Source organism: Vespa crabro, chromosome 10, assembly GCF_910589235.1.
Source record: "Vespa crabro chromosome 10, iyVesCrab1.2, whole genome shotgun sequence".
NCBI classification, from domain to species: domain Eukaryota; kingdom Metazoa; phylum Arthropoda; class Insecta; order Hymenoptera; family Vespidae; genus Vespa; species Vespa crabro.
In genome coordinates this window covers 3456286-3469737 of record NC_060964.1, presented here as the reverse complement: position 1 = coordinate 3469737, position 13452 = coordinate 3456286, and the positions used below count along the sequence as shown (strand labels likewise).

General features: G+C 39.5%; 1 protein-coding gene across 2 annotated transcripts; it reads left to right on the top strand.

Moving 5' to 3' along the window:
• Nucleotides 1-1513: 1513 nt before the first annotated feature.
• On the top strand, nt 1514-12835 carry LOC124427411 (transcription factor SPT20 homolog). Of its 2 annotated transcripts, none has more exons than XM_046970310.1 (4): nt 1514-2105; nt 4851-4943; nt 10310-11649; nt 12049-12835. In XM_046970310.1, exons 3-4 carry the CDS (start codon nt 10338-10340, stop codon nt 12213-12215), a joined length of 1479 nt encoding a protein of 492 aa, XP_046826266.1. In that variant the 5' UTR covers nt 1514-2105; nt 4851-4943; nt 10310-10337; the 3' UTR covers nt 12216-12835. The 2 variants fall into 2 exon arrangements, with proteins under 2 accessions (XP_046826266.1, XP_046826267.1); XM_046970311.1 differs by lacking the exon at nt 1514-2105 and adding an exon at nt 4093-4625.
• Nucleotides 12836-13452: the final 617 nt, after the last annotated feature.

Genomic DNA, 13452 nt, shown 5'->3' with positions numbered 1-13452 from the left:
ATCATATCGCAAACAAAAGACGAGCGAGCGCGCGCCACTCATCGCTCGCGCTCGATGCGACAGCGAGTGACGTCCTCCCTCTCACCGCGTTTCCTCTCTCTCTCTCTCTCTCTCTCTCTTTCTCGTTCCCTCTCTCTCTCTCTCTCCCTCACTTCTCCCAACTTCGATGGAGCAAAAGAGAGAGATAGAGATACAGATAGATAGATAGATGGATAGATAGATAGAGAGAGAGAGAGAGAGAGAGAGAGAGAGAGAGGGAGACATCCACCCTTCAATCCACTCTGCCTCCAACCGGCCTCTGTTGTCACCCTCCCCACCCTTTCACGATTCCTACCGACTCTCTCTTTTACCCCCACGCTTCCTACCTACCGGCCTACTACTCTCCTCTTCTCTCGAATCGTTCTCTTTTCTTCCCCTTCCACGATCCTCTGCTTCCCTTACGCCCCTAAAACTCGAACTCCACTGACTGTCGTGCGAACGAGCGAGCGAGCGAGCGAACGAGCGAGAAGCATTCTAGCATCGACGCACACGAGTCCAATGCAGACGTACCGGCAGAGCTATCTCTTGTTATCACCAGTTATTTGCATCCCTTCGGATAGATGCTCGCCGCCACTGCCGACGTCGTAGTCGTCGTTGTTGCTGCCGCCACTACCAAGAGGCAGCCACAAGAGAAAGAGACGGGAAGACTTGCGAAGGGGGTTGGCGGTGGGGGTGGAGGGAGAGGAGGTAGGATTGCTGGTGATGTGCTGCCGAGGGACGAGGAGAGGCTTGAAATTCTCGGGAGCTTTACTTCCCGGGAATATTACACGCCCCGCCGTGAGCACTCGCCGATTCGAGTGATTCCCACCCCTTCTTCTCTATCTTCTCTCTTTCTTTTTCTCTCTCTCTCCCTCTCTTTATTTTCTTTTTTTTTCTTTCCTTCTTTCTCTCTATTTCCCTAACAGTTTTCTTCTTTTCGCTCGAGCTAGCGGAGCATCAATGTACACCGCGAGCTTTTTCTTTTCCTTTGCCTCATGAATTTCGACGACGGAGATCCGGCCGCTTTGTTTAAACGTTTAACTGGTTGCCTCGAGTACAAGAGAGGAGACATCTTATTTTTTTCTTGCCACATACATTTCACAAAAGTTTCATATATTTATTCGTAGATTAGAGAAAGAATTCGTCTTTTTATTTTCTTTTTTTTTTTTATTTTTTTGTCGTTTCTTTTGCGTGTTTCGAAACACGAGGGATGGAATCTGGAACGCCAAGACACGTGGTTTTGCCTAGAGTTAAACCTCTTCCGTTAACGTTTGAAATATCGTCAAGATTTTTTTTCTAGGAAAAAGGGGTAGGTACTCTATTAAGTCCTCAAAGAAATATAGTAAGTAGATGAAGTCTTCATTGAAGTCCTGCGCACCAAGTAGATATTATCAATACCGCTTTTGCATAATCGAGCTTCTCTTGATTCCGAACGGACGAATTAATTCCGCATGGTTTTCTCCTCTCTCTCTCTCTCTCTCTCTCTCTCTCTCTCTCTCTCTCTCTCTCTCTCTCGTTTATAAGATTACAAGTACTTAAGTACCCGATCACAGAGGACCCTTCGTTCGTGGTAGACGAGGGGAAGGCGAATTCGAAACTGCTCTTTCCTCGAGAACGTCGTCGACATCGTTGGAAAACGTATTCCGAATTGGGAGAGCTCGCATCCTTCTCAATGTCGTTGCGGTTGATGGAAAATATTTCGGTCGACGTGGAAGACTCGCGGAGAAAAAGAGAAGGACAGGAAGAAGCGAGTTAGAGAAGCCAAATGGGGTGGGGGAGAGAAGAGTAGGGAGGAATGAACGGTGTTTAAAATTCCCGTGAGGCTTCGCGGTTTCGCGCTTCTCACAGAGGGGGGTACGAGGAGAGTTTCGTTCGTGGGGAGCCAGTGGGGGTTCGAGTTCGGAGTCGGCTCCACGAAGGGGTGGTTGGAGAGTCGATGGAGAGGCGTTGGAGAGCCGCTGGAGAGGCGCTGGAGAAAGGATGCCAAGGAAAGCGAGGAGAAGGGCTTGCGCGTTCGAAGTCGACAGATTGCCGTGGGGACAAATAGAAGTGTATCCAGTCGCCAAACGCGACGAGGCGAATTTCGGGTAAATTGTTTTCTACCCCTTTCTCTCTCTGTTTCTCTCTCTCTCTCTCTCTCTCTCTCTCTCTCTCTCTCTCTTTCTCACTCTTTCACTGTCTTTCGCTAGAAATCGTGACAGAAAGAGAGAGAGAGAAAGAGAGAAAGAGAAAGAGAGAGAGAGAGAGAGAGAGAGAGAGAGATGGATAGAATGAACGGATAGAAACATAAAGATAGAAAGAGACAGAGAGAAATGGAAATCTCGGTACCCTGAAATCGTCGATTTAAATTTAGGGTGTTTGCCCGCGGGATGAAGTATCCCTCCGAAGTTCTGCACAATCACTACTACCATCACGGCCACCACCACGACCGTCATCACAGTCACACAATTTCCTTCATTTCTCGAGTCTTCTAGGTTCATTGCGTTCTTCGACGAGGCACTATTGTGTAGTTTAAATTTTATCCTAAAACCATTGTTATTAGGTTATTGTCTATTGGCCAAGAGTATCGAAAGTCGTATTGTTGCTTAACAATAACGATCATCCTCGAATGATCACCCAAGTTTTGAAACATCACGTATTAGTATCATTTTAGACTGTTCTAGCAATGAAATTGTTCGAGTATTGTGTTTCATGGCAATGGCTCTGAATATCGATTGTAAATAAACACGATATGCTTTGTATAACTGACGTTATACATTATTATATAACTATGTTCGCGATTCTTGCGGAATGAAGAATGTTATACGAAAAATTGTCCTTTGGTAAGAGTAATAAGATAATCAGATAATAATTAATAAGTTGTATACAATTACAAAGATTACCGGCATATTAGGATATATTTGCTCGATTATTTGATATTTGTCTCTTTGCGAATGACTTTGTAATATTTTCGATATAATTCAGGAACATATATGTATTTTCAAGCTCTTTATATTTTATGAAATACCTTCTGTACGATATCAAAGAACGGTAATAATGTCCTATAACAGAAAGGTACGAAATTTTAAGAAGCATGTCCTCTTTCATTGAAATACGATATTCCGGTACAAGGGTACGATGACAAGCTATACGAGTGTTTTCACGGTTTACCCTTTGTAGCCGACCAATTAACAACGTTCCACGACGACGCGTAAGTGAGGAGGAGGTTTCCACGTGCCTGAAGCTTTTACCAAAGACGCGTAAGAGGCAGAGTAAGAGTCCGAATATGTAAATATTCCTCTCTTTTTAAACGTATGCTAACAAATCTCGTACACATCCTATTGCTCCTCACGTTTTTTACTCCTTTGGACGAGCAAATTTGCCTTAGCTTGCCAGTTAAATATTCTACAAAAATAAGATACTACGAATAGGTTCTCTAAGCAGACTCGACAAGATCATTCAGTTTAATATCTCGTTGAAAAATATTCTCTTAAATTTTTAATTTTTTCCTAAGACTTTTATCTATCAAAATTTTGATGGAAAATATCTTTCATGATAGTAAAGAGCCATTGATATATCCTAAATTCTATAAATCCTCAACAATCACGGTGATACATTAACTGGTTGAAGAATTAGAAAAGGAAAGGAAGAGCAGTTAGGATAACGCGAGTCATTACATAGCGAAAAATCTTTAGCTCCTTTCATCCAGCATTAAAAATCGATATTTGAAGCGAGTTCGCAAGCGATTCCTCTTTTCAAAGTGTAAACACACCACCGTCGACGCATCTGTAAAACGAAACGGAATACGAACAGGGAGAATCTGTGGAAGGGGTTGAAGAATGGAAGAGGAGGAGGAGGAGGAGGAGGAGGAAGAGGAGGAGGAGGAGGAGGAGGAGGAGTACGATGACGAAGGAGAAAGGAGAATCTTTTGGCTATATCTGTTTTCCACTTTTTTCGCTCCCTCGAAGAGCAGCGGAGGCAGTAGCAGCAGGGGTACAGTACAACCCTCTCTCTCTCTCTCTCTCTTTCTCTCTCTCTCTCTCTCTCTCCTTTCACTCCCCTTTTTAGTACCGCCCTCTCTTTCTCTCCCTCTCTATTTCTCGTTTCTTGTTGCTCCTCTCCGTTCAGTCTTTCTCTCTGTCCTCGCCTCGAAATGTGGCATTCAACAGGGCTTCCACGGTGCTTGCGGTGGTGCGGATTCCGCGCCGGTTTGCCGCGGCGCGGGGATGCAATGGGGAAATGATGCGCAGATTGGCCGGATCATCTCAAAAACCACCACCCTCTGCCTCCGGCTCTCCTCCTACTACCGATCATCCCCCGTGATTCCTCCCTCTCTCCTTCTCTGTTTCTCTCTCTCTCTCTCTCCCTCACAAGCACACATATATACACGCGCGCACCAGCGTATACACACATATACACGTACGGATATATACATCTACACGCTTGTACTGGCAGCCTCGTTCGCGCTCCCGCCACCACTGACGCTCGTCAGGGGTGGAATACAACCCCCACTGCCAGAGTCGCCGTCGAACAACCACCCTGCCACGGCCGCCTGCCACGGTGGCCGACGACGAGTGACTGAGTCCTCCGATTATTATCTCATTTGCCGGCACGAGCAGCACGCGGCAGTACACCACCGGCCTTTCTATATCTCTCTATCTCTTTCTATCTCACGTTCCAGTTATCGTTATCGTTATCGTTCTAGTTCACGTTCTAGTTCTTGTTCTTACTCGTTTCTTCTATATATTCATTTTCTCTTTCTCTCGTTTTCTCTCTTTCTCTCTCTCTCTCTTTCTCTCTCTTTCTCTCTCTTTCTCTTTCTCTCTTTCTTTCTCATTGTTTCCTCGCTTTAGAGATCCATAGATCGCTATTTCGGCATTGCGATCTTCAACGGAAGAAGATCGAAGAAGGCGCACGTAAGGCTGGATTTTGAAGAAAGTAAACAGGTGAGCGTAAAACATTTTTTTTCTTTATTTTTTTTTTCCTCGACTAATTGCTCTTCCTTTTATGTTTTTTTTCTTTTCTTTTTTTTTTTATCCATTAATAAATTTTTTTTTTCAATCTTTCTTAGCAAAAACATTGAGTTTCTTCTTCTATGTTTTTTCTCGGGCAACTCGTTCGAGATGATTTCGTTGAATGAAATAACACTATAATAAGATTCGAGAGATTTTTACATTATTCGTTGTGATTTTTTAGTGCGTGATAATTGTTACGGATCGACGGAAGGACGCTTAACGGTTCGCTTAGAAATCAGTTTTCTGCGTGTATATGTGCGTGCGTGCGTGTGTATGTGTGTGTGCGCGTGTGTGCGTTTGTGTATGTGTACGTACGTGTGTGACCGATCGTGATTACGTTTGATATGCTCTACTCGGCTGGTTAACCCTTTCGCTCGTTCCCCATTTATAAACGTACTACTCGCCAACTTGTTGTTACTCGTGACGCGCGTACCACTATCGGTTATCTTGTTTTTCAACAAAAAAAAAAAAAAAAAAAAAAAAAATAAAAAATAAAAAAAGAAAGAAAGTGGTTCGTCGTTATTTCTACTTTGCACACCGATCGCGATCGGTCGAACATTGCATGTCCTATGACGTATTTGCGATTATAAAAAAAAAAAAAAATCTGAATGGATCGTTTGTGTCGAAAAGAGAATAAAAAAAAAAAAAAAGAAAAAAAGAACTGGAAAAAAAACAGGAAAAATTATTGTTCGGGAACGAAAGGGGTCGCGGTAAAAAGCTACACGACTGCTGCATGTCCGACGAGATGACGTAAAACGCCTCGACACCTCGCGTTTGTTCGGTTTTTTTTTTCGACGTGTATTTTCACGCTGGACGATTTGGACAAAAAAAAAAGGAAAAGAAAAAAAGAAGGCTTTAATTTATTGTCAAATGGACAGAGACGAAGGGTTAACAATGAGTACTAGTATTATACGATCCATTGTTCGACGGACACATATTTTCCCCGGTTTTTCCTTTTTTTTCTTCTTTTTCCTCCAAAAGCTCATACCTATATCGTTCATATCGACATCAAATATCTACACACGGACGCGTATTTCGCTGTTCGTTGAGCACCAGATTCGGAATATAATCGTTTCCACTTCCATACGATACGTGATCATGGTTACTATTCCATCGTAGAGCTGCACAGCTAGTTTCGTTTGTTTGTTTTTAATTTGCCGTAGGAATTCTATTCGCTTTCAGTTCCTAAGAAGCGAGCCAACGGAAATTATACATAATATTCGATTAGTATCTCGATGGATAATCGATCATAATGAATTACTTATTGGTTTACTTAATATATTAATTGGGAGGGGGAGGAGGGAAGACGACGTTCATTTATCACGAATATATTTCATTTCCCTTGTGATAAGAAGATTAATCAATTCGATTTTTTTTTCTTCGCTCTGATTAAAGAAAAAAATTATATGTTCCGATTTTTCTATTCTTTTGTTCTTTAGTTTTCTACTTTTTTCTTTTTTTTACAATTCATTCATTTTCCAATATTCTCTGTACGTGTGTATCTTCATTCGTAATATCGTATTATATTAGTTTGAATTATAATAAATCTCGTAGATAGACGTTCACCGATCGAAAATCCCATCAGTTAACAGATTAATGACGAACGCATTGAATTCTTTGTTTCTAATTACTCGTCGTTACTCAGTGCTCAATGTATCTTTTTTTTGTTTTTGTTTTAAAGTAACGCCTTGTTGAGTCTTATGCATAGTTCCCGACGATCGAGGCATATCTTCTTCTTCTTCTTCTTCTTCTTCTTCTTCTTCTTCTTCTTCTTTCTTTTCTTCTTCTTGTTCTTCCTCTTTTTAGCGAGGAATGAGGACGCAAAGACGTCTTTCATCGATGTCTCTGCAGATTAACGGAATTGAGAAGAGAAAAGATTTGCATTGCATCTGAAATTATTTCTTTCGCTTCGTAGGTACGGATCGTCTTTGTCGAGACTCGTGCGCTTTGACAGCGGCATACTTTCCAACCGAAACAGAGTAGAGACGTTCGAGTTACCTGAAGAATAGAGTCAAAAAAAGAAAAAAAAAGAAAAAAGAAAAGAGAGAGAGAGAGAGAGAAGCAAACTGCGTTGCAAGGGACTTTTCTTTTCGTTATGTAAAGAGAGAACATTTTTCCCAAAGACACGACTGTAATAAAAATGTTTATGCCGACGGTATAAAGTACGCAAGGTCTTTCTCGAAGAATACACATATTCCTACAAAAAGAGAAGTGAGATAAACGGGTTAAAAAAAAGAAAGAAAAAAAGAAAAGAAAAAAAAGAAAACTTTCTGATGTAAGATAATGAATTATTAAATCTTCTTGCGGATTTCCTAAAATCATTTTCTTTCATATCGAAGAATAAATCGGATCCACACGTGGCTCGTATTAGTAAGGATGAAGGATTTGTCCTTACTGAAACGACACTGACCACCGATAACAATAACCGTCCGTTGTCCCATTTATCATCCATTTAATACATTTTATTCAGTATTAGAAAGAAAAGGAATTTCAAGAGAGGAACATGAAAACAAAACAAAACGGATTATAATCATAGCGATAACGCTTACCGACGGAGTCCAGCTTTGAAAATCGGATAGCCAAGGGTAAAAGAAAAAAAAAAAAAGAAAAATAAAAGAAGGAACGAAGGGTTGGAGAAGAAGGGTTTGGGTAGTTTGGAAGTGGAGACGTAGGAATGCAAATATTCGCGGGTACAGAGATTGAAACAATCCGCCAATTAGAATCGTCGACGTGAACGGGATTATGCAGATTCGTGATGGTTGGATGGGGGTGATGAGGGGTACTAGGGGGTGGACCGAGGCGGGCTTGGATTGGCAGCTGCCGCCCTGCTCTCGCTTAATTCAATCCACCGAGTTGTCTTATGAATCGTAAACCCCCTTCCCCGGATTCTCTCGCGGTATTTCCAACTCACACTACCATCCTCTATCGTTTCTACCTTCGAGCTCTTTTACGAAACTGCGTGAAACCGAAACTGCGCGCAGTTTCGACGTCTTCGAGGATTCTTCGAAGCGCGTCTCGCCTCGAGCGGAATAATAATGTAACATCGCTACCGTAAAGTTCCATCGGGCGGGGTTCGTTTTTTCTTTTTTTTCCTTTTCTCTCTCTTTCTCTCTTTCCTTTTCCTTTTTCTTCCTTTTTGTCTTAGTTTGCCGTCTTCTCGTCGCTACGAAAAACCGAAGGAGAAGAGACGCCTGTGAGAGATGAAAGGAGCTATTAAGTTCCTTCGAAAGAGAGAGAGAGAGAGAGAGAGAGAGAGAGAGAGAGAGAGAAAGAGGGAGAAAGGATAACGGAAAGGAAACAATAAAGATCTTCTTCAAGGAATCCGTCGAAAGGAAGCTCAGCCATTCGCGAAAGCTTTTACGTAAGATGTCGTCGCGAAAATTCGCCACGGAAATTAACTTTGATCCATGGAATAAAGACATTCGTCTGATTCGAAAATATGACCACATATATATTCGTTATGATTTTTAAATCTCGTCTGATTAAATCTCGAGAATATTCTATTGACAATTTAACAAAAAATCGTGATCATGTCAAATGAAACATCCCAAATTCAGCTTCTTTCGGTCGTTTCTTTTTATTTCAAATATATATTGAGAAATATTAAAAATTTTAAAGGATTCGAGAAACATTATTATTGTCTTCTGATAAATTAAAAAATTCTCCAAGCTATATAAAAATTACAATAGAATATAAACTGGTGAACTTATTGAAATATTATGATATTAAGATATCGTTAATTCACGTATTTAGTTATGTAAGATCATACGTATTATTTCGAATTGAATTTTTGTATTTCTTATATCGTTATTCTAAATCTATTTTCATTTATCTCGTTGTCAGATAATTATCGAGATTATTTCAATATTCGAAATTTCATTGACAAAAGATCATAAAGAAATATATTAGAATCAATTGAAAAATAACTATGTATATGTACTATAGATTGGTGAATCTTATAAAGATCTATTTTCACGTTCTCTTAGATTGTTATTATTTCTTTTCTGATATCTTTTCCTCGAGTCTCGACTTTCAACAATGTGTCCGTGCAAAAAGAAAAGGAAAAAACAACGTGCAGTAAAAGAAAAAGAAAGAGAAAAGGAAAAGGAAAAGGAAAAAAGAAAAATAAAGTAGAAAAAAAAAAGAATCAGCTGAGCGAATAGATACGACGACGAAGGTAAAGTCAGAGTACAAAGAAGAAGAACGGTGGCTCGTTTTGTTTGTTAGAATGTTTCACGACGATAAAGATAGACGGAATTATGGCCACAGTGCGCCGGACACCGGCGACTGGCTCGTATTTATCACGAAGAGTAAAACTGACAGCAGTCCATTTCCCGTTCGTCCTGCCTGTCTGGCTGAACATAATATCTCCTGACGAAACAACGTGGACGTCGTTTGTTTAGGAAACAATGGACCGAAACAATACCCGATCCCTCCTCGGTACGCGGACACGGATACGGACCTCTATTCTGCCCTTCCACGATTCGTTGCTCCTTGCTCTTTCCATCGTTAAAGAATCTTTCATCGACTTAAACCTTCTACCACTAAGAAAAATGACACTTTTTCTTTTCGTATCATTGCGACTCTCACAAGATATCCTCGTTAACGACGTGAACACTCCTTATATTTTGACATTTATTCGAACGTTACTTTCTTTTCTCTTTCTATTTATGTCATTGATATGGATTAAGAAAAAAGGATATGAAAGGAAAAAAAAAAGAGAAAGAAAAAGAAAAAGAAAAAAAATGAAGTCAAACATCCAGCGCTCGTTCGATGGAATCATTCGTACGATCAGATCGTTTTAACATCGTTAAGAGATCCTTCGGGTTCGGGAGTCTCATCAGAGAAATCCTCCTAAGTTTTCCGAGAATTCATCCTCAAAAGGCATCCGACCGAAACAGAGCGTGCGCTTGACAGAAATTAGTAATCCCTAATGGATGATTCGATGCGAGACCGCGTCGTAAGGCTTTGCCTAACTTCATATAGGCATTACTTCCTCCTTGGTCTTGGTCTTAACAGCGACGGCAGCTATTCGATTAATTTCAAGAGACAATAGTAGTTCGCTTCCACTCCGTCGATTTACAGCTTACCAACGAACGCTTCTCATCCTTTCGTCTTGATAGATCCAACAATACAAATGGTTTTTCCTTGAATTTTGAAGAAAAATTTTTAACTCTTCGATCTTCTTTTGTGAAAGAAGAAAGAAAAAAAGAAAAATTAAATAACAGAAGGAAAATTTTGTTATATCTCATCGTTATATTTCTCTCTTTTTTTCTCTCTTTCTCTCTTTCTCATAGAAAATTTGTCATCGAGGACAGTTCGAAGATGACGACAACTACGGGTGATCCATCGACTTTGAAGACGCCAGCCTCGTTGTCGGGAGGTGATCTTGTCTCTCGTCTATTGGCAGCGACACCACCGTACTTGTACAATGTACCGCTGACACCTCACAGTTTTTTCTTCAGTGAAATGTTGAGATCGTTTGTTCAAGCCAAAGCCGAAGCCACGTCTTCGACAGCGAACGGTACTACCACACCGAGACGTCGTAAGAGATCATGGCGAGACGCTCGTGACAGGCCACTCGAACTTACGACGAAGGAGAAAACGCATCATCATCATCATCATCATCACCATCATAATCATCATCAGTCTCAACAGGACAAATATTACCATGGACAAGCGCAACAGCTGTCTCAGCAACAACTAGATGCTCGCTTGGAGAACAGAACGAAACAGAGCGAAACTTACGAGACGGATAACAAGGTTAACGTGTTCGAACAAAAAGTAAGCTTCGGTGGAGATATTTTGAAGTCGGTCGACGAGACCAAATCGGAATTTGTGAAACAGAGTAAGAACTTTTTCGACGAACGGCCCTGTCACTTCGAGCAATCTCACTCGCCGGAAACTATTTTTCCTTCGGCCGAATTACAAAAAGTTAAGCCGGAAGAACAACAACAGCAGCAGCAACAGCAACAACAGCAGCAGCAACAGCAGCAGCAGCAACAACAACAACAACAGCAGCAGCAACAGCAACAGCAACAACAACACGGCGATCGTAAAAATTGTAATTATGGCGATAGAAATGGTTACGACGAACGCTCAAAGAATACCGTTACCGTTCCAGATTTACCTTTACTCAACGATCAGAAAAAGCTCGATTTCTCGAGGAACTTCCTTCCAGGACTTTCTGGAAGAGGATGCGAAGTTTTTCAAGGTGTTAAAGGATTTGGTTTACCCGGTAACGTCTCAAATTCCGAATTTCTACCCAGTCCACTCTGGTATCCGCCATATCCAATGCCACAATCTTATCCTGGGATAGATCCCTTACACTTTTTCATCGATCTTCGTGTCTCTGGACATATATGGGATCGTAAGCTCAATGAGAGGCAGTTACCTTTCAAAAGCAAGCACTGTTCGGCTTTTAGCGTTCCGCAATCAAAGGAATACGGTAATCGCCCATTGAATCTCACAAGGGACGAAGCTAGTACGTCTAGAACCATTGACGAAAATCTGCATGGCACCAATTACATTTTGAAGCATCTCAGTAGGACATACAGAGATATACAGAAAACGAAAGTTTCGAGGCAGGAGACGTCGGTAACGGAAAATGACGAGATTAAACAAGGACTATCAGAAAGTAAGTTTGCATTGGCTCTTTTTTCTTTCTTATTTTTAATATACATATATATATATATTTTTTTTTTTATTGACATATTTTATTAACACATTTAATGGAATCTTTGCATAAATCTACATATTCATTTAATTCCTAAACTTATGTCATATTCTCTTTAAAGTAAAAGATTTCAAATAAGATGTCTGTAAAATTGAGGTGTATTCCTCATTAAACGTGTTAACTCTAATAGAGAAAAGAAAAAGAAAAACAAAGAAAGATTCGTCGATCATTATAGTTGAATCGTTCTTCATGTTTTCTTCCTTGTCAATGAAAATAATTAATTGGAAAAAGAAAGGAAAACATAAGGCGTATAAATTGTTACTCCTACATACGATTATCTCAGTTGTTTCTCAAAAACAGGCGAAGACTCTTCGAAACAGGAAGACGCTAGTAATTCCTCCGGAAGTAAAGAAGACGAGAGAAAGGATCTACGTGCTGTAATTGGTCTCGAATTGGTGGTAGACTACGTAAAGGAACCAAAAGGTGACCCTTCGACCGAACAAGCCGCACGAGTTAACTCGGAATAATTTGTGAAAGTGCCAAAGGTGATCTTTAGATTCGTTCTTTACTAATAATTGTAAGATATTGCTAGAATCATCGACAAATCTCCGGTTAATATTACATTCGAATTTTGTCTCTCGCGATTATCTTCAAAAAGAAAAGAAAAAAAAAACAAAAAACAAAAAAAAAGAAGAAAAAAAAAAGAAAAAAGGAAAAAAAAACCAGAAAAAAAGAACGAGATTAATAATCTTAAACATTTTTCATCCCTTTCAACTTGAAATAAATCGCGTTATCTATTTAAACAGAAATCTATTAATCGTCTCTAATATACTCGAAAGTATATCATCTTGAGCTTTCGTTTGTTTACAAGGAATAACGCAAAACCTCTCGTATCTTTCCTTTTAAGCTAATCACGGAGAAATTAATCGATTATCGCGACTTTAATTAAGTCAATCCCTAGTTATAACAAGGAGGATTTTTTTAGCTACCTCCATTGGGACTTGAAATGGTCCCTTTCCGAATTCAATTGTATGTGATATGCACTGTAAATATGATAGTAGTATTCCGATGTATCTATATGTATCAATAGAGTATGGATAGATTATGATGAACGTGTAAATTGTCGTAATAAATCCGATGTGATTTAGATAGCCTCTATCTTTCTCTTTCTCTCTCTCTAATTATCTATCTATTAATAATCTAATATTCTGTTTCATTTCTTTTTTTTTTCAAATCGTAGTAAACAAAGAAGTATCAATGCTTCTTGCTGAGTATCTTTCTTGTTAAGTATATACAACTGAATATATATGTATATACAGAATATTTCGTACATATATATGCATATACTTAGTGTATGTGTGTGTATATATATATGTATATATATATATATATATATATACATACACATACATATATATGATGAATTCATTGAAACAGCTTCATTATTTATTTTCTTATGTTTGTGATAAGAAATTGTAACACATGAATGATACAAAGGCAACATCTACCGTCATTAATGGATTTCTTTGCTACATTTGTATGTCTCTTTGCTTTTTTTTTCAATACGGCGATACGTCTCGTTATAACCGAAAGAACACTTGATGACATATATAAATAAGAAATTTCAAGAATTTGCATGAATCGCATGAATTTCGCTGATTGTCCATATTAATAATCTCATACAGCGATTTTTAACGTATATTTAATAAGCTCGTTTACGGACTATATCATTTTTATTTCAAGTATCTTATTTCTTTATTTTTT

Coding starts and splice junctions, on each gene's coding strand:
- LOC124427411 (XM_046970310.1), top strand. CDS start 10,338: ATGACGACAACTACGGGTGATCCATCGACTTTGAAGACGCCAGCCTCG. Junction 11,650..12,048: donor TAAACAAGGACTATCAGAAA/GTAAGTTTGCAT, acceptor TCTCAAAAACAG/GCGAAGACTCTTCGAAACAG.